This window comes from Oncorhynchus gorbuscha, linkage group LG04 (genome assembly GCF_021184085.1).
Source record: "Oncorhynchus gorbuscha isolate QuinsamMale2020 ecotype Even-year linkage group LG04, OgorEven_v1.0, whole genome shotgun sequence".
In the NCBI taxonomy this organism is placed as follows: Eukaryota; Metazoa; Chordata; class Actinopteri; order Salmoniformes; family Salmonidae; genus Oncorhynchus; species Oncorhynchus gorbuscha.
The window spans coordinates 44,040,508-44,065,507 of record NC_060176.1 but is presented as its reverse complement, the minus strand read 5'-3'; the positions used below and the strand labels follow the sequence as shown (position 1 = coordinate 44,065,507).

General features: G+C 47.9%; 1 protein-coding gene across 1 annotated transcript in view; it reads left to right on the top strand.

The window, feature by feature from the left end:
- Positions 1-25,000, top strand: part of ptch1 (patched 1) — a 94,989-nt gene that overhangs the window by 31,387 nt on the left and 38,602 nt on the right. Inside the window, 8 exon segments of the mRNA XM_046346877.1 lie at positions 1,139-1,270; positions 1,376-1,531; positions 1,683-1,781; positions 8,541-8,666; positions 16,902-17,020; positions 17,570-18,200; positions 18,849-19,158; positions 22,423-22,565. Coding sequence (XP_046202833.1) covers positions 1,139-1,270; positions 1,376-1,531; positions 1,683-1,781; positions 8,541-8,666; positions 16,902-17,020; positions 17,570-18,200; positions 18,849-19,158; positions 22,423-22,565 — 1,716 coding nt within the window.

Sequence of the window (25,000 nt, the reverse complement as noted above, 5' to 3'; positions counted from 1 at the left end):
CTCTGCCCTAGTTTTGGAGGCAGTGCTAGCATCAGCAGCAGCTTATGGTATAATACACTACGGCTGTGATTGAAGGCATTAGCAATGCGCTGCAAATGTATCATGGCAGGGCTTTGTCCATCCTGGCCAGGGGTCACGTTTTAATGTCAGCCCAGCATTAACACACGTGAAGCCTGGGCCCCCAGGATAGCCCAGGCCCCGTCTCTAAAGCTGAAGTTTACGTCCTGTATCTGAACTTGCCGTCTGGGACCCTGGTACTCTGTAGGCCACATATGTACGCCTGGGCCCCCAGTAGATATTTGGCCCAGTGAGGGTGTGTGACGGTCGGTTAGAGTTAGGGGCTGTGCAGGGGAGAGTAGGACATCTGGAACACATTTAGTGGGCGTTGAAACTCTTTAACACACACACACACAATCTATTTTCCAGCTGTGGACCCATTGGTGGCTCACGTGTGACATCATCTGCTCTTTGTTTTTGAAGGCCCCCGAGCTCCGCACGGTGTGACTCTGTGTGTGTGTGTGTGTGTGCGTGTACGTGAGTGAGAGTGTGCGTGTGTGTCAGCCATTCATCTTGGGGCCCAGTGCGAGGGAAGAAGTGTGATCATTTGTTTGAGAGAACTGTATTTTTATCAATGAAATACTGCTCTGGAAAGCATCAGGGAAAGAGACTACAACTCTACTGTGTGTGTGTGTGTGTGTGTGTGTGTGTGTGTGTGTGTGTGTGTGTGTGTGTGTGTGTGTGTGTGTGTGTGTGTGTGTGTGTGTGTGTGTGTGTGTGTGTGTGTGTGTGTGTGTGTGTGTGTGTGTGTGTGTGTGTGTGTGTGTGTGTGTGTGTGTGTGTGTGTGTGTGTGTGTGTGTGTGTGTGTGTGTGTGTGTTTATCAATGAAACGGTGCTCTGGTGAGCATCAGTGAAGTGTTGAGCGTTGCTTGCTTTTACATCACATTCAACATGTGATATTTCTCTTTCCCTCCCTCCCTCCCTCCCTCCCTCTCTCTTTCCCTCCCTCCCTCTCTCTCTCTCTCTCTCTCTCTCTCTCTCTCTCTCTCTCTCTCTCTCTCTCTCTCTCTCTCTCTCTCTCTCTCTCTCTCTCTCTCTCTCTCTCTCTCTCTCTCTCTCTCTCTCTCTCTCTCTCTCCAGGCAGTACAGCAGAGTGTAGCCGTCAACTCGTCTCAGAAGGTGTTGTCGTTTACCACCACCACTCTGGAAGACATCCTCAAGTCTTTCTCTGATGTCAGCGTCATACGAGTGGCCAGCGGCTACCTGCTGATGGTGACTGACAACACACACCTGTGGCTCCACACACTACATCAACCATAGCTGTGTGTGCGCGCGCGCGTGTGTGTGTGTTGACTCTCTCTTTCTCATTCTGTATAGTTGGCCTATGCGTGTCTGACCATGCTACGTTGGGACTGTGCTAAGTCTCAGGGAGCTGTAGGACTGGCCGGTGTCCTGTTGGTGGCGCTGTCTGTGGCTGCAGGCCTGGGGCTCTGCTCTCTGTTGGGCATATCCTTCAACGCTGCCACCACACAGGTAGCAAACACACACACACACACATCAATCAGTCAAAGGTTACACACACCGCCTCCTGTACGTACTGCAGGCAGATAATCCATCATTGAGACCTCAGTCACACACAACATTCACACCCACACAGACTGACTAACGGATGTGTGTGTTTCAGGTGCTACCATTCCTGGCACTGGGTGTGGGTGTGGATGATGTGTTTCTCCTGGCCCACGCGTTCAGTGAGACGGGACAGAACAAGAAGATCCCCTTTGAGGTGAGACACAGCAACAACACTATGCTTCCACAGCAGCAACACTATGCTTCCACAGCAGCAACACTATGCTTCCACAGCAGCAACACTATGCTTCCACAGCAGCAACACTATGCTTCCACAGCAGCAACACTATGCTTCCACAGCAGCAACACTATGCTTCCACAGCAACACCACTATGCTTCCACAGCAGCAACACTATGCATTCACAGCAGCAACACTATGCTTCCACAGCAACAACACTATGCTTCCACAGCAGCAACATTATGCTTCCACAGCAACAACACTATGCTTCCATAGCAACAACACTATGCTTCAACAGCAGCAACACTATGCTTCCACAGCAACAACACTATGCTTCCACAGCAGCAACACTATGCTTCCACAGCAACAACACTATGCTTCCACAGCAGCAACACTATGCTTCCACAGCAGCAACACTATGCTTCCACAGCAGCAACACTGCTTCCACAGCAGCAACACTATGCTTCCACAGCAACAACACTATGCTTCCACAGCAGCAACACTATGCTTCCACAGCAGCAACACTATGCTTCCACAACAGCAACACTATGCTTCCACAGCAACAACACTATGCTTCCACAGCAGCAATATTATGCTTCCACAGCAACAACACTATGCTTCCATAGCAACAACACTATGCTTCCACAGCAACAACACTATGCTTCCACAGCAGCAACACTATGCTTCCACAGCAGCAACACTGCTTCCACAGCAGCAACACTATGCTTCCACAGCAACAACACTATGCTTCCACAGCAGCAACACTATGCTTCCACAGCAGCAACACTATGCTTCCACAACAGCAACACTATGCTTCCACAGCAACAACACTATGCTTCCACAGCAGCAATATTATGCTTCCACAGCAACAACACTATGCTTCCATAGCAACAACACTATGCTTCCACAGCAGCAACACTATGCTTCCACAGCAACAACACTATGCTTCCACAGCAGCAACACTATGCTTCCACAGCAACAACACTATGCTTCCACAGCAGCAACCATATGCTTCCACAGCAGCAACACTATGCTTCCACAGCAGCAACACTATGCTTCCACAGCAGCAACACTGCTTCCACAGCAGCAACACTATGCTTCCACAGCAACAACACTATGCTTCCACAGCAGCAACACTATGCTTCCACAGCAGCAACACTATGCTTCCACAGCAGCAACACTATGCTTCCACAGCAACACCACTATGCTTCCACAGCAGCAACACTATGCTTCCACAGCAGCAACACTATGCTTCCACAGCAACACCACTATGCTTCCACAGCAGCAACACTATGCTTCCACAGCAGCAACACTATGCTTCCACAGCAGCAACACTATGCATCCACAGCAGCAACACTATGCTTCCACAGCAGCAACACTATGCTTCCACAGCAGCAACACTATGCATTCACAGCAGCAACACTATGCTTCCACAACAACAACACTATGCTTCCACAGCAGCAACATTATGCTTCAACAGCAACAACACTATGCTTCCATAGCAACAACACTATGCTTCCACAGCAGCAACACTACGCTTCCACAGCAGCAACACTATGCTTCCACAGCAGCAACACTATGCTTCCACAGCAGCAACACTATGCTTCCACAACAGCAACACTATGCTTCCACAGCAACAACACTATGCTTCCACAGCAGCAACACTATGCTTCCACAGCAACAACACTAAGCTTCCACAGCAGCAACATTATGCTTCCACAGCAACAACACTATGCTTCCACACCACACTGGGTTTCTGTACAGCACTTTGTGACATCAGCTGATGTAAGAAGGTCTTTCTAAATACACGTGATTGATTGATTGATTGATTGAGTGAGTGAGTGAGTGAGTGAGTGAGTGAGTGAGTGATTGATTGATTGAGTGATTGATCACATAGGGGCGGGACTCCTTTATTCCCAGCCTGCACTGAAGAACCATCTCAGAGTAGGAGAGCTGATATAGGACCAGTTATGCATTATTTAGATCAAAATTAACACGATTATATGAACAGAGGGATTCCTGACCCTGGCTCAGCACACTGAGACTTAAAAAAAAAATATGGGGCCAGGTGAGTTTCCCAGGTCTAAATGTGCCCTTGATAAGAGGGGAAGATTGAACAGCCCCCCCCTCCCTCTCTCCCTCTCTCTGTCTCCCCCTCCTCTTATCACTCACCTAGAGGAATGTGTGTGAGCCTGTCTCCGCCTGTGGTGCAACATCAACACACACACACACACACACACACACACACACACACACACACACACACACACACACACACACACACACACACACACACACACACACACACACACACACACACACACACACACACACACACAGAGAGACACACAGACACATACACATATACACGCATACACACACACACACACACACACACACACACACACACACACACACACACACACACACACACACACACACACACACACACACACACACACACACACACACACACACACACACACACACACAGCCAAACATTCAAAGGAAGATAGAAGCATTCGGTATATACACCGCTGCAAGGGATCGGGACTTCTGTGAATGTGTGCAGATATCTGGAACAAATGAACAGAACTTTTGTATAGTCAAAAAACAAGTATAGGTTTTTACTAGCAGGCAAGAAGAGAGAGGCTTTTGCTGGGTTTAACTTTGGTGTGTGTGTGTTTGTTTTTATATCCTTGAGGGGACCAGAAGTCCTCACAATGATAGTAAAACAAGGACAATTCAGACAAGTGGGGACATTTCGCCGGCCCCCACAAGGAAACAGGTTATTTTAGGCATAGGAGTTAGGTTAAGGGATAAGGATACTTCTAGAGTTAGGAGTTAGGGTTAGGGTAATGTTAGGAGTTACGGTTAGGGTAATGTTAGGGGTTAGGGTTAGGGTAATGTTAGGGGTTAGGGTTAGGGTAATGTTAGGGGTTAGGGTAATGTTATGGGTTAGGGTTAGGGTAATGTTAGGAGTTAGGGTTAGGGTAATGTTAGGAGTTAGGGTTAGGGTAATGTTAGGGGTTAGGGTTAGGGTAATGTTAGGGGTTAGGGTTAGGGTAATGTTAGGGGTTAGGGTTAGGGTAATGTTAGGGGTTAGGGTTAGGGTAATGTTAGGGGTTAGGGTTAGGGTAATGTTAGGAGTCAGGGTTAGGGTAATGTTAGGGGTTAGGGTTATGGTAATGTTAGGGGTTAGGGTAATGTTAGGGGTTAGGGTTAGGGTAATGTTAGGAGTTAGGGTTAGGGTAATGTTAGGGGTTAGGGTTAGGGTAATGTTAGGGGCTAGGGTAATGTTAGGAGTTAGGGTTAGGGTAATGTTAGGGGTTAGGGTTAGGGTAATGTTAGGGTTAGGGTAATGTTAGGAGTTAGGGTTAGGGTAATGTTAGGAGTTAGGGTTAGGGTAATGTTAGGGGTTAGGGTAATGTTAGGAGTTAGGGTTAGGGTAATGTTAGGGGTTAGGGTTAGGGCAATGTTAGGAGTTGGGGTTAGGGTAATGTTAGGGGTTAGGGTTAGGGTAATGTTAGGGGTTAGGGTTAGGGTAATGTTAGGAGTTAGGGTCAGGGTAATCTTAGGGGTTAGGGTTAGGGTAATGTTAGGGGTTAGGGTTAGGGTAATGTTAGGGGTTAGGGTTAGGGTAATGTTAGGGGTTAGGGTAATGTTAGGAGTTAGGGTTAGGGTAATGTTAGGAGTTAGGGTTAGGGTAATGTTGGGGGTTATGGTTAGTGTAATGTTAGGGGTTAGGGTTAGGGTAATGTTAGGAGGTAGGGTTAGGGTAATGTTAGGAGTTAGGGTAATGTTAGGAGTTAGGATTAGGGTAATGTTATGGGTTAGGGTTAGGGTAATGTTAGGAGTTAGGGTTAGGGTAATGTTAGGGGTTAGGGTTAGGGTAATGTTAGGAGGTATGGTTAGGGTAATGTTAGGAGTTAGGGTTAGGGTAATGTTAGGAGTTAGGGTTAGGGTAATGTTAGGGGTTAGGGTTAGGGTAATGTTAGGAGTTAGGGTTAGGGTAATGTTAGGGGTTAGGGTTAGGGTAATGTTAGGAGTTAGGGTTAGGGTAATGTTAGGGGTTAGGGTTAGGGTAATGTTAGGGGTTAGGGTTAGGGTAATGTTAGGGTTAGGGTAATGTTATGAAGTAGGGTTAGGGTAATGTTAGGGGTTAGGGTTAGGGTAATGTTAGGAGTTAGGGTTAGGGTAATGTTAGGGGTTAGGGTTAGGGTAATGTTAGGGGTTAGGGTTAGGGTAATGTTAGGAGTTAGGGTTAGGGTAATGTTAGGGGTTAGGGTTAGGGTAATGTTAGGGGTTAGGGTTAGGGTAATGTTAGGAGGTAGGGTTAGGGTAATGTTAGGAGGTAGTGTTAGGGTAATGTTATGAGTTAGGGTTAGGGTAATGTTAGGGGTTAGGGTTAGGGTAATGTTAGGGGTTAGGGTTAGGGTAATGTTAGGGTTAGGGTAATGTTAGAGGTTAGGGTTAGGGTAATGTTAGGGTTTAGGGTTAGGGTAATGTTTTGGGTTAGGGTTAGGGTAATGTTAGGGGTTAGGGTTAGGGTAATGTTAGGGGTTAGGGTAATGTTAGGAGTTAGGGTTAGGGTAATGTTATGAGTTAGGGTTAGGGTAATGTTAGGAGTTAGGGTTAGGGTAATGTTGGGGGTTATGGTTAGGGTAATGTTAGGGGTTAGGGTTAGGGTAATGTTAGGGGTTAGGGTTAGGGTAATGTTAGGGGTTAGGGTTAGGGTAATGTTAGGGGTTAGGGTTAGGGTAATGTTAGGGGTTAGGGTTAGGGTAATGTTAGGGGTTAGGGTTAGGGTAATGTTAGAGGTTAGGGTTAGGGTAATGTTAGGGGTTAGGGTTAGGGTAATGTTAGGGGTTAGGGTTAGGGTAATGTTAGGGGTTAGGGTTAGGGTAATGTTAGGGGTTAGGCTTAGGGTAATGTTAGGAGGTAGTGTTAGGGTAATGTTAGCGGTTAGGGTTAGGGTAATGTTAGGGGTTAGGGTTAGGGTAATGTTAGGGGTTAGGGTTAGAGTAATGTTAGGGGTTAGGGTTAGGGTAATGTTAGGGGTTAGGGTTAGAGTAATGTTAGGGGTTAGGGTAATGTTAGGAGGTAGGGTTAGGGTAATGTTAGGGGTTAGGGTTAGGGTAATGTTAGGGGTTAGGGTTAGGGTAATGTTAGGGGTTAGGGTTAGGGTAATGTTAGAGGTTAGGGTTAGGGTAATGTTAGGGGTTAGGGTTAGGGTAATGTTAGGGGTTAGGGTTAGGGTAATGTTAGGGGTTAGGGTTAGGGTAATGTTAGGGGTTAGGGTTAGGGTAATGTTAGGGGTTAGGGTTAGGGTAATGTTAGGGTTAGGGTAATGTTAGAGGTTATGGTTAGGGTAATGTTAGGGGTTAGGGTTAGGGTAATGTTAGGGGTTAGGGAAAACAGGACTTCGAGTGAAAATCAATTTTTTGGTCCCCATAAGGATAGCAAAACAAATGTGTGTGTGTGTGTGTGTGTGTGTGTGTGTGTGTGTGTGTGTGTGTGTGTGTGTGTGTGTGTGTGTGTGTGTGTGTGTGTGTGTGTGTGTGTGTGTGTGTGTGTGTGTGTGTGTGTGTGTGTGTGTGGTGTGTGTGTGTGTGTGGAGAGGATTATTTTCCATCTCCAGCATGGGAAAAGGGAAAACACAGACATGTATTTGCTTGTTTTTGTTTTCCCCCACGCACCTCTCCTCCCTCCATCCCTCCATCCCCCGGTTTCCTTTATGTGGCGGAGATGAGACGTAAACGGAACCTGATCTCTTCTGTCTGACACTGACACACACTCACCAGCTCTGTGTGTGGTCCTGCACGTCCTCAACACTTCACACGCACGCACGCACACACACACACACACACACACACACACACACACACACACACACACACACACACACACACACACACACACACACACACACACACACACACACACACACACACACACACACACACACACACACACGCCAGCAAACCCTCTGAGAGGTGTGTGTGTGTGTGTGTGTGTGTGTGTGTGTGTGTGTGTGTGTGTGTGTGTGTGTGTGTGTGTGTGTGTGTGTGTGTGTGTGTGTGTGTGTGTGTGTGTGTGTGTGTGTGTGTGTGTGTGTGTGTAGATCCATTTGGAGCAGATAGCGGTAAGACATGATGAATAGGGTTTTGTGCCTGTGGCAGTTAAGTGAGATGAGTGTATTTTGGGGGGGGGGGGAGTTTCACGTCAGTGTGTGTAGAAAGCGCTCTCTGTCCCTCTAAAAAGCCACACAAGCCGCGTTGCAGTCTTCCTAATCTGGGGCTTATTGAGGTGTCATGGAGAGATAAGCAGAGAGATTCCACTCCTAATCACCCGAGGCAGAAGATGGAGACATTTCACCAAATCAATGTCAATGTCAAAAGCTGTTAATCACCCTGTCAGATATCTTCACCGACTCAAACATTTGCTTTTCGATCAAGTTGGAAGTTGGAACGTACCATGCTTTTTTTTGCAGCTGTTGATACCCCCCTGTTATTTTTCATATATCCTGATGTCATACCAATTGTCTCGCCATGTACCCTCTTGCAATGCGCTGGGTTTTGTAGCCGACTCTCTGAACAGGTTGGGGATTCTAATGGGTTTCTCTCTCTCTCTCTCTCTCTCTCTCTCTCTCTCTCTCTCTCTCTCTCTCTCTCTCTCTCTCTCTCTCTCTCTCTCTCTCTCTCTCTCTCTCTCTCTCTCTCTCTCTGCGTGATGTAGGACCGTACGGGGGAGTGTTTGAAGAGGACAGGAGCAAGTGTAGCTCTCACCTCCATCAGTAACGTCACTGCCTTTTTCATGGCAGCCCTCATCCCAATACCTGCCCTACGAGCCTTCTCTCTCCAGGTACGTGTGTGTGTGTGTGTGTGTGTGTGTGTGTGTGTGTGTGTGTGTGTGTGTGTGTGTGTGTGTGTGTGTGTGTGTGTGTGTGTGTGTGTGTGTGTGTGTGTGTGTGTGTGTGTGTGTGTGTGTGTGTGTGTGTGTGTGTGTGTGTGAGGGGGGGGGGCATTTATCTAACAGTCCCCGTTCATCAGCCCCAGATTTCTCGAGACGCTTTTTATTGATTTCATTCATCAAACTGAAAGTGAGTGAATATCCCTTGACCCCCTTGTGACACACTCTGTACTGGTGCCCCCTGTATATAGCCTTGGTACCGGTACCCCCTGTATATAGCCTTGGTACCGGTACCCCCTGTATATAGCCTTGGTACCGGTACCCCCTGTATATAGCCTTGGTACCGGTACCCCCTGTATATAGCCTTGGTACCGGTACCCCCTGTATATAGCCTTGGTACCGGTACCCCCTGTATATAGCCTTGGTACCGGTACCCCCTGTATATAGCCTTGGTATCGGTACCCCCTGTATATAGCCTTGTTATTGTTATTTTATTGTGTTACTTTTTATTTTAGTTATTTTTTACTTTAGTTTATTTAGTAAATATTTTGAAATGGATTGTTGGTTAAGGGCTTGTAAGTAAGCATTTCACGGTAAGGTTGTGTTGTAGTCGACCCATGGGATTTGATTAGTGGTGGGCCCAATATCTGTCCCGATTGGGTCCACGTAACCCAATCCATGTGTGTGTGTGTGTGTGTGTGTGTGTGTGTGTGTGTGTGTGTGTGTGTGTGTGTGTGTGTGTGTGTGTGTGTGTGTGTGTGTGTGTGTGTGTGTGTGTGTGTGTGTGTGTGTGTGTGTGTGTGTGTGTGTGTGTGCTTGTGATACCAGTGTGGGAGGTAGGTAGAGAGAGAGGTTAGAGGGGTGTAGGATGGGGGTGTTAGGAGGGTTGGGGGGGTCCTTACTCATATCTGTCATTAATTAGTAATGTCATCACACCACAAAGAGATAGAGGAGGGGGTGACAGAGGAAACAGTTAGACAATGCTGGGGGTTAGAGAGATCAGTCATCCTCTCTCCTCATCTATATGTCTTGTCTATCTGTCTGCTTCTACTCTCTCTCATCTGTGCGTGTGGCGAAATACCTTGACACACACACACACACACACACTGCTGTTTGACCTCTGACCCAAGGAAGAGGTGGTTGAGTTCCTGTGCCATTGCCCTGACAACAAGCCCAGCTGCACGCTACACATACCACGCCGCAGATATGTCTGGACGTACACAACTCACACACTCACCTACACGCAACCCCCCTCCTGATGCAGGCGAGACTTTACTCTGATATTAGTATATGTGGACAGATGGCTTTAGTACAGGGGCCTGTCAAACATGCTCTACTTAGCCCAAAGGTCTGATAGAACCAGGACACACATCACAGACAAATACCATACATGGAGGTGTGTGTGTGTGTGTGTGTGTGTGTGTGTGTGTGTGTGTGTGTGTGTGTGTGTGTGTGTGTGTGTGTGTGTGTGTGTGTGTGTGTGTGTGTGTGTGTGTGTGTGTGTGTGTGTGTGTGTGTGTGTGTGTGTGTGTGTGTGTGTGCAGGCATGCGTGGGAGTGCGTGCGTGTGTCTGAAAGCACATTCTTGTCTTTATCAGCATTAACAACTTCCTCCAGTCTACTCCTCTCTGGAACTGAGGGATTCGTCTCTCTTTTTTCTCTCTCTCTCTCTTTATCACATCTCTCCATTTCCTCCCCTCCTTCAGTCTGGAAGAAACAAAAGAGTGTGGATCTGAGCTAGACAAAGAGAGGAAGATAAGCCACACTGCAGCTCCAGTCTCTTTACTGGGGTCAGCCATTGGCCACACCTGGCGTGTTTGTGTGTGTTTAGAGGTTGATTTCATTAGGAAAATCCTTACGGAGCCGGGAGCAACAGAAATGTGATGTGTTTGTGTGGTCAGACTAGGAATCTATGTGTTCCGTTCTTTCTCCCTCCTCCATCTTACTCCCCCTCACCCTCATGCCTCTCTCTCCTTTTTCTCTCTCTACCTTTCTCGCTTTCTTGTGCTGTGCATGGAATTGAGACTTGTGAGGTAAGGAAGGTAAGGAATGAGAGAGGGGGAGCGGTGTGTGTGTGTGTGTGTCTGGTTGGTGTTAAGGCGTGGTTACAGTGGGATGGAATGGGTTGCTGTAAACTGGCAGTAGTGAGAGCCCGCGAGTGTGTGTGTGTGTGTGTGTGTGTGTGTGTGTGTGTGTGTGTGTGTGTGTGTGTGTGTGTGTGTGTGTGTGTGTGTGTGTGTGTGTGTGTGTGTGTGTGTGTGTGTGTGTGTGTGTGTGTGTGTGTGTGTGTGTGTGTGTGTGTGTGTGTGTGTGTGTGTGTGTGTGTGTGAAAGAGTGTGTTCTTGGGTGCGTGCGTGTGTGTGTAGGGGTGTATGTTGTCTCTGAGCCGTTGCGCCTGTTCATCACCTCAAGCCCTGCAGGCCTCTGTCTCCTTGGGTGGCCTGGCACACACACAGGACTTAGTGTGTGTGTGTGTGTGTGTGTGTGTGTGTGTGTGTGTGTGTGTGTGTGTGTGTGTGTGTGTGTGTGTGTGTGTGTGTGTGTGTGTGTGTGTGTGTGTGTGTGTGTGTGTGTGTGTGTGTGTGTGTGTGTGTGTGTGTTCAGTGGTCTGGCAGCTACACAGGATCCAGATTGTACTCTGGGCAGGGCCCCAGCCTAACCCCAACCCCCACCCTCTACTCTTTACGGCTCTAAGAGCTACACACGACACTCTCTCTCATTTTATTTTCTCTCATGTTCTCCTCTTACACACTCACACTCTTTTTTTTTCCTTCTTATTTTTTTCCTTCTTTCTTTATTAACCCATCCACCTCCACCCGTCTTCGGAGGACACATATCTTTGAAGTTTTTTAGTTTTTTACAGCTTCTGCTGCGTATACAGTACATACATTTGACATAGACGTTTTACATGTACATTTTTATATACAGTACCAGTCAAAAGTTTGGACACACCTACTCATTCAAATCAAATCCAATGCAATTTTATTTGTCACATGCGCCGAGTACAACAAGTGTAGACTTTACCGTGAAATGCTTACTTACATTTACATTACATTACATTTAAGTCATTTAGCAGACGCTCTTATCCAGAGCGACTTACAAATTGGTGCATTCACCTTATGACATCCAGTGGGACAGTCACTTAACAATAGTGCATCTAAATCTTTTAAGGGGGGGGTGAGAAGGATTACTTTATCCTATCCTAGGTATTCCTTAAAGAGGTGGGGTTTCAGGTGTCTCCGGAAGGTGGTGATTGACTCCGCTGTCCTGGCGTCGTGAGGGAGTTTGTTCCACCATTGGGGGGCCAGAGCAGCAAACAGTTTTGACTGGGCTGAGCGGGAACTGTACTTCCTCAGTGGTAGGGAGGCGAGCAGGCCAGAGGTGGATGAACGCAGTGCCCTTGTTTGGGTGTAGGGCCTGATCAGAGCCTGGAGGTACTGAGGTGCCGTTCCCCTCACAGCTCCGTAGGCAAGCACCATGGTCTTGTAGCGGATGCGAGCTTCAACTGGAAGCCAGTGGAGAGAACGGAGGAGCGGGGTGACGGAGAGAACTTGGGAAGGTTGAACACCAGACGGGCTGCGGCGTTCTGGATGAGTTGAAGGGGTTTAATGGCACAGGCAGGGAGCCCAGCCAACAGCGAGTTGCAGTAATCCAGACGGGAGATGACAAGTGCCTGGATTAGGACCTGCGCCGCTTCCTGTGTGAGGCAGGGTCGTACTCTGCGGATGTTGTAGAGCATGAACCTACAGGAACGGGCCACCGCCTTGATGTTGGTTGAGAACGACAGGGTGTTGTCCAGGATCACGCCAAGGTTCTTGGCGCTCTGGGAGGAGGACACAATGGAGTTGTCAACCGTGATGGCGAGATCATGGAACGGGCAGTCCTTCCCCGGGAGGAAGAGCAGCTCCGTCTTGCCGAGGTTCAGCTTGAGGTGGTGATCCGTCATCCACACTGATATGTCTGCCAGACATGCAGAGATGCGATTCGCCACCTGGTCATCAGAAGGGGGAAAGGAGAAGATTAATTGTGTGTCGTCTGCATAGCAATGATAAGAGAGACCATGTGAGGTTATGACAGAGCCAAGTGACTTGGTGTATAGCGAGAATAGGAGAGGGCCAAGAACAGAGCCCTGGGGGACACCAGTGGTGAGAGCGCGTGGTGAGGAGACAGATTCTCGCCACGCCACCTGGTAGGAGCGACCTGTCAGGTAGGACGCAATCCAAGCGTGGGCCGCGCCGGAGATGCCCAACTCGGAGAGGGTGGAGAGGAGGATCTGATGGTTCACAGTATCGAAGGCAGCCGATAGATCTAGAAGGATGAGAGCAGAGGAGAGAGAGTTAGCTTTAGCAGTGCGGAGCGCCTCCGTGATACAGAGGAGAGCAGTCTCAGTTGAATGACTAGTCTTGAAACCTGACTGATTTGGATCAAGAAGGTCATTCAGAGAGAGATAGCGGGAGAGCTGGCCAAGGACGGCACGTTCAAGAGTTTTGGAGAGAAAAGAAAGAAGGGATACTGGTCTGTAATTGTTGACATCGGAGGGATCGAGTGTAGGTTTTTTCAGAAGGGGTGCAACTCTCGCTCTCTTGAAGACGGAAGGGACGTAGCCAGCGGTCAGGGATGAGTTGATGAGCGAGGTGAGGTAAGGGAGAAGGTCTCCGGAAATGGTCTGGAGAAGAGAGGAGGGGATAGGGTCAAACGGGCAGGTTGTTGGGCGGCCGGCCGTCACAAGACGCGAGATTTCATCTGGAGAGAGAGGGGAGAAAGAGGTCAGAGCACAGGGTAGGGCAGTGTGAGCAGAACCAGCGGTGTCGTTTGACTTAGCAAACGAGGATCGGATGTCGTCGACCTTCTTTTCAAAATGGTTGACGAAGTCATCTGCAGAGAGGGAGGAGGGGGAGGGGGCGGAGGATTCAGGAGGGAGGAGAAGGTGGCAAAGAGCTTCCTAGGGTTAGAGGCAGATGCTTGGAATTTAGCGTGGTAGAAAGTGGCTTTAGCAGCAGAGACAGAGGAGGAAAATGTAGAGAGGAGGGAGTGAAAGGATGCCAGGTCCGCAGGGAGGCGAGTTTTCCTCCATTTCCGCTCGGCTGCCCGGAGCCCTGTTCTGTGAGCTCGCAATGAGTCATCGAGCCACGGAGCGGGAGGGGAGGACCGAGCCGGCCTGGAGGATAGGGGACATAGAGAGTCAAGGGATGCAGAGAGGGAGGAGAGGAGGGTTGAGGAGGCAGAATCAGGAGATAGGTGGGAGAAGGTTTGAGCGGAGGGAAGAGATGATAGGATGGAAGAGGAGAGAGTAGCGGGGGAGAGAGAGCGAAGGTTGGGACGGCGCGATACCATCCGAGTAGGGGCAGTGTGGGAGGTGTTGGATGAGAGCGAGAGGGAAAAGGATACAAGGCAGTGGTCGGAAACTTGGAGGGGAGTTGCAATGAGGTTAGTGGAAGAACAGCATCTAGTAAAGATGAGGTCGAGCGTATTGCCTGCCTTGTGAGTAGGGGGGGAAGGTGAGAGGGTGAGGTCAAAAGAGGAGAGGAGTGGAAAGAAGGAGGCAGAGAGGAAAGAGTCAAAGGTAGACGTGGGGAGGTTAAAGTCGCCCAGAACTGTGAGAGGTGAGCCGTCCTCAGGAAAGGAGCTTATCAAGGCATCAAGCTCATTGATGAACTCTCCGAGGGAACCTGGAGGGCGATAAATGATAAGGATGTTAAAAGCCCTTACAAGCCCTTAACCAACAATCCATTTAAAAATATTTACTAAATAAACTAAAGTAAAAAATAAACAAAATAAAAAGTAATACAATAAGAATAACAATAACGAGGCTATATACAAGGGGCACCAGTACCAAGTCAGTGTGCAGGGGTACAGGCAAGTTAAGGTAATCTGTACATGTAGGTGGGGACGAAGTGACTCTGCATAGATAACAAACAAACAGCGAGTGCAGAGAAAACAGTCTATAACTTGGGTGACCGGAGTCTGACAATTGTATAGGCTTTCCTCTGACACCGCCTAGTATATAGGTCCTGGATGTTATTTTTTTAAATGTTCTACATTGTAGAATATTGAAGACATCAAAACTATGAAATAACACATATGGAATCGTGGAATATGGAATCATATGGAACAATGTGTTAAATGCCTCCCGGGTGGTGCAGTGGTTAAGGGCGCTGTACTGCAGCGCCAGCTGCGCCATCAGAGTCCTTGGGTTCGCGCCCAGGCTCTGTCGTAACCGGCCGCGACCGGGAGGTCCGTGGGGCGACGCACAATTGACCTAGCGTCGTCCGGGTTAGGGAGGGCTTGGTCGGTAGGGATGTCCTTGTCTCATCGCGCACCAGCGACTGCTGTGGCGGGCCGGGCGCAGTGAGCGCTAACCAAGGTTGCCAGGTGTACCCTCCGACACATTGGTGCGGCTGGCTTCCGGGTTGGATGTGCGCTGTGTTAAGAAGCAGTACGGCTGGTTGGGTTGTGTATCGGAGGACGCATGACTTTCAACCTTCGTCTCTCCTGAGCCCGTACGGGAGTTGTAGCGATGAGACAAGCTAGTAGCTACTACAACAATTGGATACCACGAAAATTGGGGAGAAAAAAGGGGTAAAAAAAAGAAACAAATCAAAATATATTTTATATTTGAGATTTTTCAAAGTAGCCACCTTTTGCTTTGAACACTCTTGGCATTCTCTCAACCAGCTTCACCTGCAATGCTTTAACAAAGGTATTGAAGGAGTTCCCACATATGCTGAGCACTTGCTGTTTGCTTTTCCTTCAGTCTGCAGTCCAACTCATCCCAAACCATCTTACCTGGGTTGAGGTTGGGTGATTGTGGAGGACAGGTCATCTGATGCAGCACTCCATCACTCTCCTTCTTGGTCAAATAGCCTTTACACAGCCTGGAGGTGTGTTTTAGGTCATTGTCCTGTTGAAAAACAAATGATAATCCCACTAAGCGCAAACCAGATGAGATGGCGTATCGCTGCATAATGCTGTGGTAGCCATGCTGGTTAAGTGTGCCTTGAATTCTAAATGAGTCACAGACAGCGTCACTGGCAAAGCACCATCACACCTCCTTCATGCTTCATGGTGGGAACCACGCATGCAGAGATCATCTGTTCATCTGCTATTCAGCTCACAAAGGCACGGTGGTTGGAACCAAAAATCTGAAATTTGGACTCATCAGACCAAAGGACAGATTTCCATCGGTCTAATGGCCATTGCTTGTGTTTCCTGGCCCAAGCAAGTCTCTTCTTATTGGTGTCACTTAGTAGTGGTTTCTTTGCAGCATTTCGACCATGAAGGCCTGATTCACACAGTCTCCTCTGAGCAGTTTATGTTGAGATGTATCTGTTACTTGAACTCTGTGAAGCATTTATTTGGGCTGCAATTTCTGAAGCTGGTAACTCTAATGAACAGCAGAGGTAACTCTGGGTCTTCCTTTCCTGTGGCGGTCCTCATGAGAGCCAGTTTCATCATAGCGCTTGACGTTTTTTGAGACCGCGCTTGAAGAAACTATCAAAGTTCTTGACATTTTCCGAATTCACCGACCTTCATGTCTTAAAGTAATGATGGGCTGTCATTTTTCTTTGTTTATTTGAGCTGTTCTTGCCATAATATGGTGGACTTGGTCTTTTACCAAATAGGGGTATCTTCTGTATACCACCCCTACCTTGTCACAACACAACTTATATTTGCTTATCAATTCAAAATAAGCTGATTTCATGCGATAACCTATAGCCCATAGATCAGATCAAGGAAGCAAGCAAGCTTCATTGCCGACACAACACTGCCCCCACGGTCACGGAAAGTATGATAAGACGCGTTACAATTTTCACGTGACACGGTAGTGCCCGAGCACGCTATAAGGAGACGCCCTTTTTGAGACGAGAAGCGACACTGCGCTACGCTTCGTCGGCTTGTTTTGCATATTCCATGTAGACCCCTGTAGGAACTCTATAAACTACCCCCTCCCAACTCATGGTAGCCTGATAAGTTAACCAATTGTTCCCTGTGTGTGTGTGTGTGTGTGTGTGTGTGTGTGTGTGTGTGTGTGTGTGTGTGTGTGTGTGTGTGTGTGTGTGTGTGTGTGTGTGTGTGTGTGTGTGTGTGTGTGTGTGTGTGTGTGTGTGTGTGTGTGTGTGTGTGTGTGTGTGTGTGTGTGTGTGTGTGTGTGTGTGTGTGTGTGTGTGTGTGTGTTCTCCCTGGCCAGGCTGCGGTGGTGGTGGTGTTTAACTTTGCCATGGTACTGCTCATCTTCCCTGCCATCCTCAGTATGGACCTGTATCGCAGAGAGGACCGGCGCTTTGACATCTTCTGCTGCTTCTACAGGTAACACACACACACTGTATATCTCTCCCCACCCTGGGGTTCATAAAGGTGTGTCGTATTTTTCCATGTGATTACAGCTGAGTGTATCTCTACCTCAACTTCCCTAACTGATCCTTTAATTACTGTTTAGAGTCTGCTCTCTGTCTGTCTGTTTATCCTTCTCTCTCTTTGTTAAACATCACCTTCCTGTCTGTGCATGTTCAGCTCCATAACACACAGTCAATACACTCCCAGAAGTACACACGTGCACATATACCAAACATCTCCAGCGCCACTGCTAGCTGTCTGTCCCCCAGCCTGTGTGCTAACTCTCTGTCTGTCTGTCTGTCTGTCTGTCTGTCTGTCTGTCTGTCTGTCTGTCTGTCTGTCTGTCTGTCTGTCTGTCTGTCTGTCTGTCTGTCTGTCTGTCTGTCTGTCTGTCTGTCTGTCTGTCTGTCTGTCTGTCTGTCTGTCTGTCTGTCTGTCTGTCTGTCTGTCTGTCTGTCTGTCTGTCTGTCTGTCTGTCTCCCAGCCTGTGTGCTAACTCTCTGTCTGTCTGTGTCTCCTCAGCCCATGTGCTAACAGGGTGATCCAGATCGAGCCCCAGGCTTACCTGGATGGAGCAGACGGCAGTCACTACAGCCCCCCTCCTACCACCTTCCGCACCCCCCCTCCCTCCTACAGCAGCCATGGTTTCTCCCAGCAGACTCAGATCACCATGCAGTCTACCGTCCAGCTGAGGACAGAGTACGACCCCAGGACTCAGGCCTTCTACACTACGGCCGAACCCAGGTCCCAGATCTCCGTACAACCGTTTACACCCGCAGCCACCGGCCCCGCCAACAACCCCAACGCCAGTCACGGTGTTCATGGCAACAACAACCACCATAGCAACCATCACAGCCGGAGTGGGAGTAGCAGTAGTCACGGCAACCTGAACAACAACAACGGTGGGCGTGGTTCCGGCTCAGTCCCGTTCCCTCCTCCCCCGTCCTCCTCTGGCGTTCCCCCTGTCTCCCCCCAGGCGGGGGAGGGGGTGTGTGTGTCGGGGGAGAGTGCCAGCTCCACCAGGGATCTGCTGTCCCAGTTTGGAGAGGCCTCTCTGGGGCTGCGCTGTCTGGAGCCCCCCTGCTCCCGATGGACCCTGGCCTCCTTCGCAGAGAAACACTACGCCCCCTTCCTACTGCAGCCCACCACCAAGGTCTGTGTGTGTGTGTGTGTGTGTGTGTGTGTGTGTGTGTGTGTGTGTGTGTGTGTGTGTGTGTGTGTGTGTGTGTGTGTGTGTGTGTGTGTGTGTGTGTGTGTGTGTGTGTGTGTGTGTGCGCGTGCGCGCCTGCGGACACACTTGTGTGTTCCTCCCCAGCGGTGGCTAACTCGCAGAGCCTGCTGAGTCAGACCTATCTAACCACAGAGCTTCAGTAGTAAGTTAGAGTACGTTCTAGTAGTCAAATATCTTACAGCGGAGGTAGACCTGGCTTTCAGTCTGTGGTCTGTCTTCTCTCCTGGGTGGGCCCTTAAACTGACCTCCTGACCTGACTGACTCAGTCTGTGGTCAGACAGACACTACATTATGCTGGCTGGAGTGTTGAGATGGGTGACTAAACTGGGAGAGTAATGCAGGTCCTGCCAGCGGTATTTACGTGCTCTTGACTGCGTCCCAAATGGCACCATGTTCCCTACATAGTGCGCTTATTTTGACCGGGGCCCATCTCAACACTCCACTCTAGTTCACTTTGGAACGTGGGATGTTTCTGTGGCCATTGGGTTTCAGTCTGTAAAGGGCCACCCAGTTTCGGCGTGCTGTGTACTTATCTCCCCCTCTCCCTCCTCCCTCCCTCCCTCTCTTCAGGTGGTGGTCATCCTGCTGTTCCTGGTCCTGCTGGGGGTCAGTCTGTACGGGACCACACGGGTACGGGACGGGCTGGAGCTGACCGACATCGTTCCCAGGGAGACCAGCGAGTACGACTTCATCGGGGCCCAGTTCAAGTTCTTCTCCTTCTACAACATGTACGTGGTGACCCAGCGGGCGGAGTACTCCCAGGCCCAGCCCCTGCTCTACCAGCTACACTGTCGCTTCAACACGATCCACTACGTACTGAGGGAGGACAACGGCCAGCTGCCACTCATGTGGCTCCACTACTTCAGGGACTGGCTGCAAGGTGAGGCATATACAATACACATGTACTGTACGGTGCATTAGGAAAGTATTCAGACCCCTTCACTTTTTCCACGTTTTGTTACGTTACAGACATATTTTAAAATGGGTTTAAAAAAAAAAAAAGTTTTCTCTCAAAATGTATTTTAACAATCTGCACACAATACCCTATAAAAAACAGGTTTTTAAGAAATGTTTTCAAATTTATTATAAAACAAAAAACAGAATACGTAAGTATGTATTCAGACCCTTTCCCATGAGACTCAAAATTGAGCTCAGGTGCATCCTGTTTCCATTGATCGTCCTTGAGATGTTTCTACAACTTGATTGGAGTCCACTTGGGAAATTCATTTGATTGGACATGATTTGGAAAGGCACACTCTGTTGACAGTGCATGTCATAGCAAAAACCATGCCATGAGGTCAAAGGAATTGTCCGTAGAGCTCAGAGACAGGATTGAGTTGAGGCACAGATTTGGGGAAGGGTACCAAAATATTTCGGCAGAATTGAAAGTCCCCAAGAACACAGTGGCCTCCATCACTCTTAAATGGAAGAAGTTTGGAACCAGCAAGACTCTTCCTAGAGCTGGCCGCCCAGCCAAACTGAGCAATCGAGGGAGAAGGGCCTTGGTCAGGGAGGTGACCAAGAACCCCATGGTCACTCTGACAGAGCTCCAGAGTTCCTCTGTGGAGATGGGAGAAACTTCCAGAAGAGCAACCATCTCTGCAGCACTCCACCAATCCGGCCTTTATGGTAGAGTGGCCAGATGGAAACCACTCCTCAGTAAAAGGCACATGACAGCCTGCTTGGAGTTTGCCAAAAGGCACATAAAAGACTCTCAGAACATGAGAAACAAGATTCTCTGATCTGATGAAACCAAGATTGAACTCTTTGGCCTGAATGCCAAGCGTCACATCTGGAGGAAACCTGGCACCATCCCTACGATGAAGCATAGTGGTGGCAGCATCATGCTGTGGGGATGTAGTTTTTCCCCCAGGGACTGGGAGACTAGTCAGGATTGAGGGAAAGATGAACGGAGCAAAGTGCAGAGGGATCCTTGATGAAAACCTGCTCCAGAGCGCTCAGGACCTCCGACTGGGGGTGAAGGTTCATCTTCCAACAGGACAATGATCCTAAATACACAGCCAAGTCAACACAGGAGTGGCTTTGGGACAAGTCTCTGAATGTCCTTGAGTGGCCCAGCCAAAGACCGGACTTGAACCCAATCAAACATCTCTGGAGAGAACTGAATATAGCTGTGCAGTGACGCTTGAGAGGATCTTCAAAGAAGAATGGGAGAAACTCCCCAAATACAGGTGTGCCAAGCTTGCAGACTCATACCCAAGAAGACTCGAGGCTGTAATCACTGCCAAAGGGGCTTTAACAAAGTACTGAGTAAAGGGTCTGACTACTTATGTAAATGTAATATTTCAGTTGATTTGGAGTATATTTGCAGGATGTGGGGTATTGTGTGTAGATTGATAAGGAGAAAAAAGACACAATTGAATCCATTTTAGAACGAGGCTGTAACGTCACAAAATGTGGGACTAAAGTCAAGGGGGTCTGAATACTTTCCGAATGCACTGTACCTGCACACAAACACACAGGCTTGCACCGGGCACTTTTGAGCTGTCATGTTCTACAGGCATCCTCATGAGCTGCGGCTGTTTTCCAGCAACAGGAATCACGTAGCCCTACGCCTGCAAACAACAGCTGCACACCGCTGGTGATGCGCTGCGGGTTGACGCGCTTGTACATTTCCGCGTGTGTTCATCCGCGTCCGCGCTTGCACACGTATGTATGTGTGTGCTTGAATGTGTGGCGTGTGTGTGGCTGGTGCGGGGAGCTGCAGAGTGGGTGGGTTGCGGAGAGCTGTGTTTAATATTGCTCAGTGAGATGGCTGGACAAATTGGACCCAGACAGCGAGCAAGGGGAGACCCAAAAACACTATCCCAGAAAAAGGCTACCGGCCGGGGGGAACGGAGAGGGGAGTGCAGGAGGCCAAGAGGAGAGAAACACAGAAAAGAGAGAGAGCAATGAAACAATTAGTAATTGAGAGAGGTAGCGATAGAGAGCATGACGGAGAGAAGTTAACAAACAGAGGTGGAGAGGTATATTCTCGGCCTGTTCTACCTGAAAGCTTGTCCGAGTTGGATACTGAGTTTGTCCTGCTCTTGTACAATGCACTAACCAGCACAGTATGTACCATGTACCAGCCTCTTAAGGCGTTTAAGTGAGGTCTCATAAAGTACGCGGGGGAGAAATGTGTGTAATTAGACAACCATTATCCCACTCAGTGTGTGGGACTAAAACTGAAACACATTTGACTAACAGGCCCTGGATTACTAGTCTCACATCGCCGTTTGGAAGAGATTTAACACGTTCAGCACTTTGTGCTGAGATTCAAGTTCAAGCAGACACAAGCACACTAAGCAACCCCCAGCCATACAGAAAGAGAAGAGCGAGAGAGAGAGAGGCCCGCTGCTGGCGTTGTTGTTGTTGTGTGTGTCCGGTTCGAGGTCTTGCTGTGTAATTGTGAGACAAAAAGAGGTTGCCGGGAGACCGAAATGGAGTGAGTTCTACAGAAGAGGCAATTACCGTCTTGTATGTCTATATGTAGTCAATATCTCCACAGGTCAGAGCCCCGCCGAGGAAGGCATGTCGATATCCCGGGAAGAGAGACTTCACATGTTGTTGTGCTGTGTTTGGTTTGTGTCCGTTAGAAACCGACTGGTCGTGCTCCTAATGGCTTCTTCAACGGTCTGGCTACTGCTCATGTTCCGTTGTGGTGCTCTGCCCCGGGGGACAGAGTGCTGCGCTCTCTCTGTTCGCTGTTTGAAGAGTGCGGCCAAGGCCTTGCGGTCCTTTTGACCGTAGTCTGCTTTTAGAAGTTCTCTTGAAGAATGCGGTCGTGCCCACCGGTTGTTGTGGAAAACATGGCCCGTTTTGGATGTGTGGTAGAGTTTTTGATCTTCTTTCAAAAGAAACAAGAGTGTTGTCCTGTTTTTCAGTTTGAATGGAGCATGTTGTCTGTTGGTCTTGGTGGGGAATGTGGAACATGCTTTTGATGTGGTCATGTGTTTTGTGTGTTCAACTACATTTTTTGAAGAGAGAAGTGGTGTTGTGTTTAGTATGCTGTGATGTATGTTTTCTTTTTTGGGGGGGGGGGGGTTTATGATGTTTGGTTATGTTATGGTTGTTTTGTGTGTTGTGACGTATGGTTATGTTATGGTTGTGAAATGGTTGCGTTGTGGTTGTGTGTCTACAGGTCTGCAGGCAGCGTTTGATCAGGACTGGGAGGCGGGTCGGATCACACAGAGCAGCTACAGGAATGGTTCAGACGACGGAGTCCTGGCCTACAAACTACTGGTACAGACCGGACGCAGGGACAAGCCCATCAACTTCAACCAGGTGAGAGTCACTTAATAATACCAGGCTAAATCCATTCACTTCAACCAGGTGAGAGTCACTTAATAATACCAGGCTAAACCCATTCACTTCAACCAGGTGAGAGTCACTTAATAATACCAGGCTAAATCCATTCACTTCAACCAGGTGAGAGTCACTTAATAATACCAGGCTAAATCCATTCACTTCAACCAGGTGAGAGTCACTTAATAATACCAGGCTAAATCCATTCACTTCAACCAGGTGAGACCTGCTTAATAATAACAGGCTAAACCCATTCACTTCAACCAGATGAGAGTCACTTAATAATACCAGGCTAAATCCATTCACTTCAACCAGGTGAGAGTCACTTAATAATACCAGGATAAACCCATTCACTTCAACCAGGTGAGAGTCACTTAATAATACCAGGCTAAACCCATTCATTTCAATCAGGTGAGACCCGCTTAATAATACCAGGATAAACCCATTCACTTCAACCAGGTGAGAGTCACTTAATAATACCAGGCTAAACCCATTCACTTCAACCAGGTGAGAGTCACTTAATAATACCAGGCTAAACCCATTCACTTCAACCAGGTGAGAGTCACTTAATAATACCAGGCTAAACCCATTCACTTCAACCAGGTGAGAGTCACTTAATAATACCAGGATAAACCCATTCACTTCAACCAGGTGAGAGTCACTTAATAATACCAGGCTAAACCCATTCACTTCAACCAGGTGAGAGTCACTTAATAATACCAGGCTAAACCCATTCACTTCAACCAGGTGAGAGTCACTTAATAATACCAGGCTAAACCCATTCACTTCAACCAGGTGAGAGTCACTTAATAATACCAGGCTAAACCCATTCACTTCAACCAGGTGAGAGTCACTTAATAATACCAGGCTAAATCCATTCACTTCAACCAGGTGAGAGTCACTTAATAATACCAGGCTAAATCCATTCACTTCAACCAGGTGAGACCCGCTTAATAATACCAGGCTAAATCCATTCACTTCAACCAGGTGAGACCCGCTTAATAATACCAGGCTAAATCCATTCACTTCAACCAGGTGAGAGTCACTTAATAATACCAGGCTAAATCCATTCACTTCAACCAGGTGAGAGTCACTTAATAATACCAGGCTAAACCCATTCACTTCAACCAGGTGAGAGTCACTTAATAATACCAGGCTAAACCCATTCACTTCAACCAGGTGAGACCCAGCTATTAATAACCCTTAATACTCAAGGGAAATGGCCTATATGGATCGGGCTCAATTGAAATGTTTCTTATAGAAGAAATATGAGCACATGCAGAACTATGGTAGCAATTAAAAGGGACCAGTTTGGAGATTATGGGGAAATTATTAGACGTAAAATGAGAAGACAACAGTTCAACTGACACAAGACTGAATCCAAACATTAAACTGTTGATTTTATGTGCATTTTACATTTACTGTACTTTTTTCCACGTTTTGTTGATAAGGAAATATATTATTAATCTGGATACATTCATGAACATGATGAGAATATTCTTGGAAAATGTGGGATAGGTGCAACATAAGACAAAACAATTACACGGGTTTGAGTGGAAGGTCTAATTGGTGTTTCAAAGTGACCACCCACCTCTCCAAAGTGGGCACAGTTCCTAAGTTACTTCCATGCACTTTTATGACTCAAAGAAAAGTCTTCAACAACAAAGAGCTTTTTTTGACCTCTCGTAGCTGTGCCCTTGAGGAACCAGAGCAAGCACACTTGTAGTTGTTTGGTTTGGAACACGGCCCTGCGTCTCTGCATCCCCACAATCCAAAAATGGTCCATTATAAATCGCAATCTGGGTCAAATGGGAATCATTTGAAAGCTTGTTCTATTGCCAACATGACTAGCGAAATGATCAAATACGATCTTACAGTGTTAGGCTTTCGCAAGGCAATTCAGAGAAACAGATTTGGGGAGCATGGAATGGAGTCGTGAGTTCATTCAGTTGTGTGGTCCGCGCCAAATTTTCTTCACAATTACAACAAACACAGGCTCATTCTGTTCAGGACAACCCAGGGTATAATGCCATGTCATCTAGTAATTGTACATCAAACATAGTGATCGTAAGCGCTGACACGGTGTATTACATGATTTTTATGATATAGAAATGTGAAGTGCACGTTTGGACGGGTGTTTATTATAATCCTCAACGTCTCCAGTCCTCGTCATTTCCCTCATTTCTCTCATTTCCCTTACTCAGAAAACATTCTAATTTTTTTTTTTTATTATTATAATTTTTTAAAAGTTGCTCAATTAGCTGGAGGGATGTGGGCAACTTCTTGTCGCGAGTGGTGCTCAAGCTCAGAACGGCTGTCAGTCAAATCGCACGCAGCAGTGTGACGCGCAGAGCTCTGACGTCATGTATAGCATGTTACTGTACAGCCACTGCGTTCCAATTTAGGCGCTTATT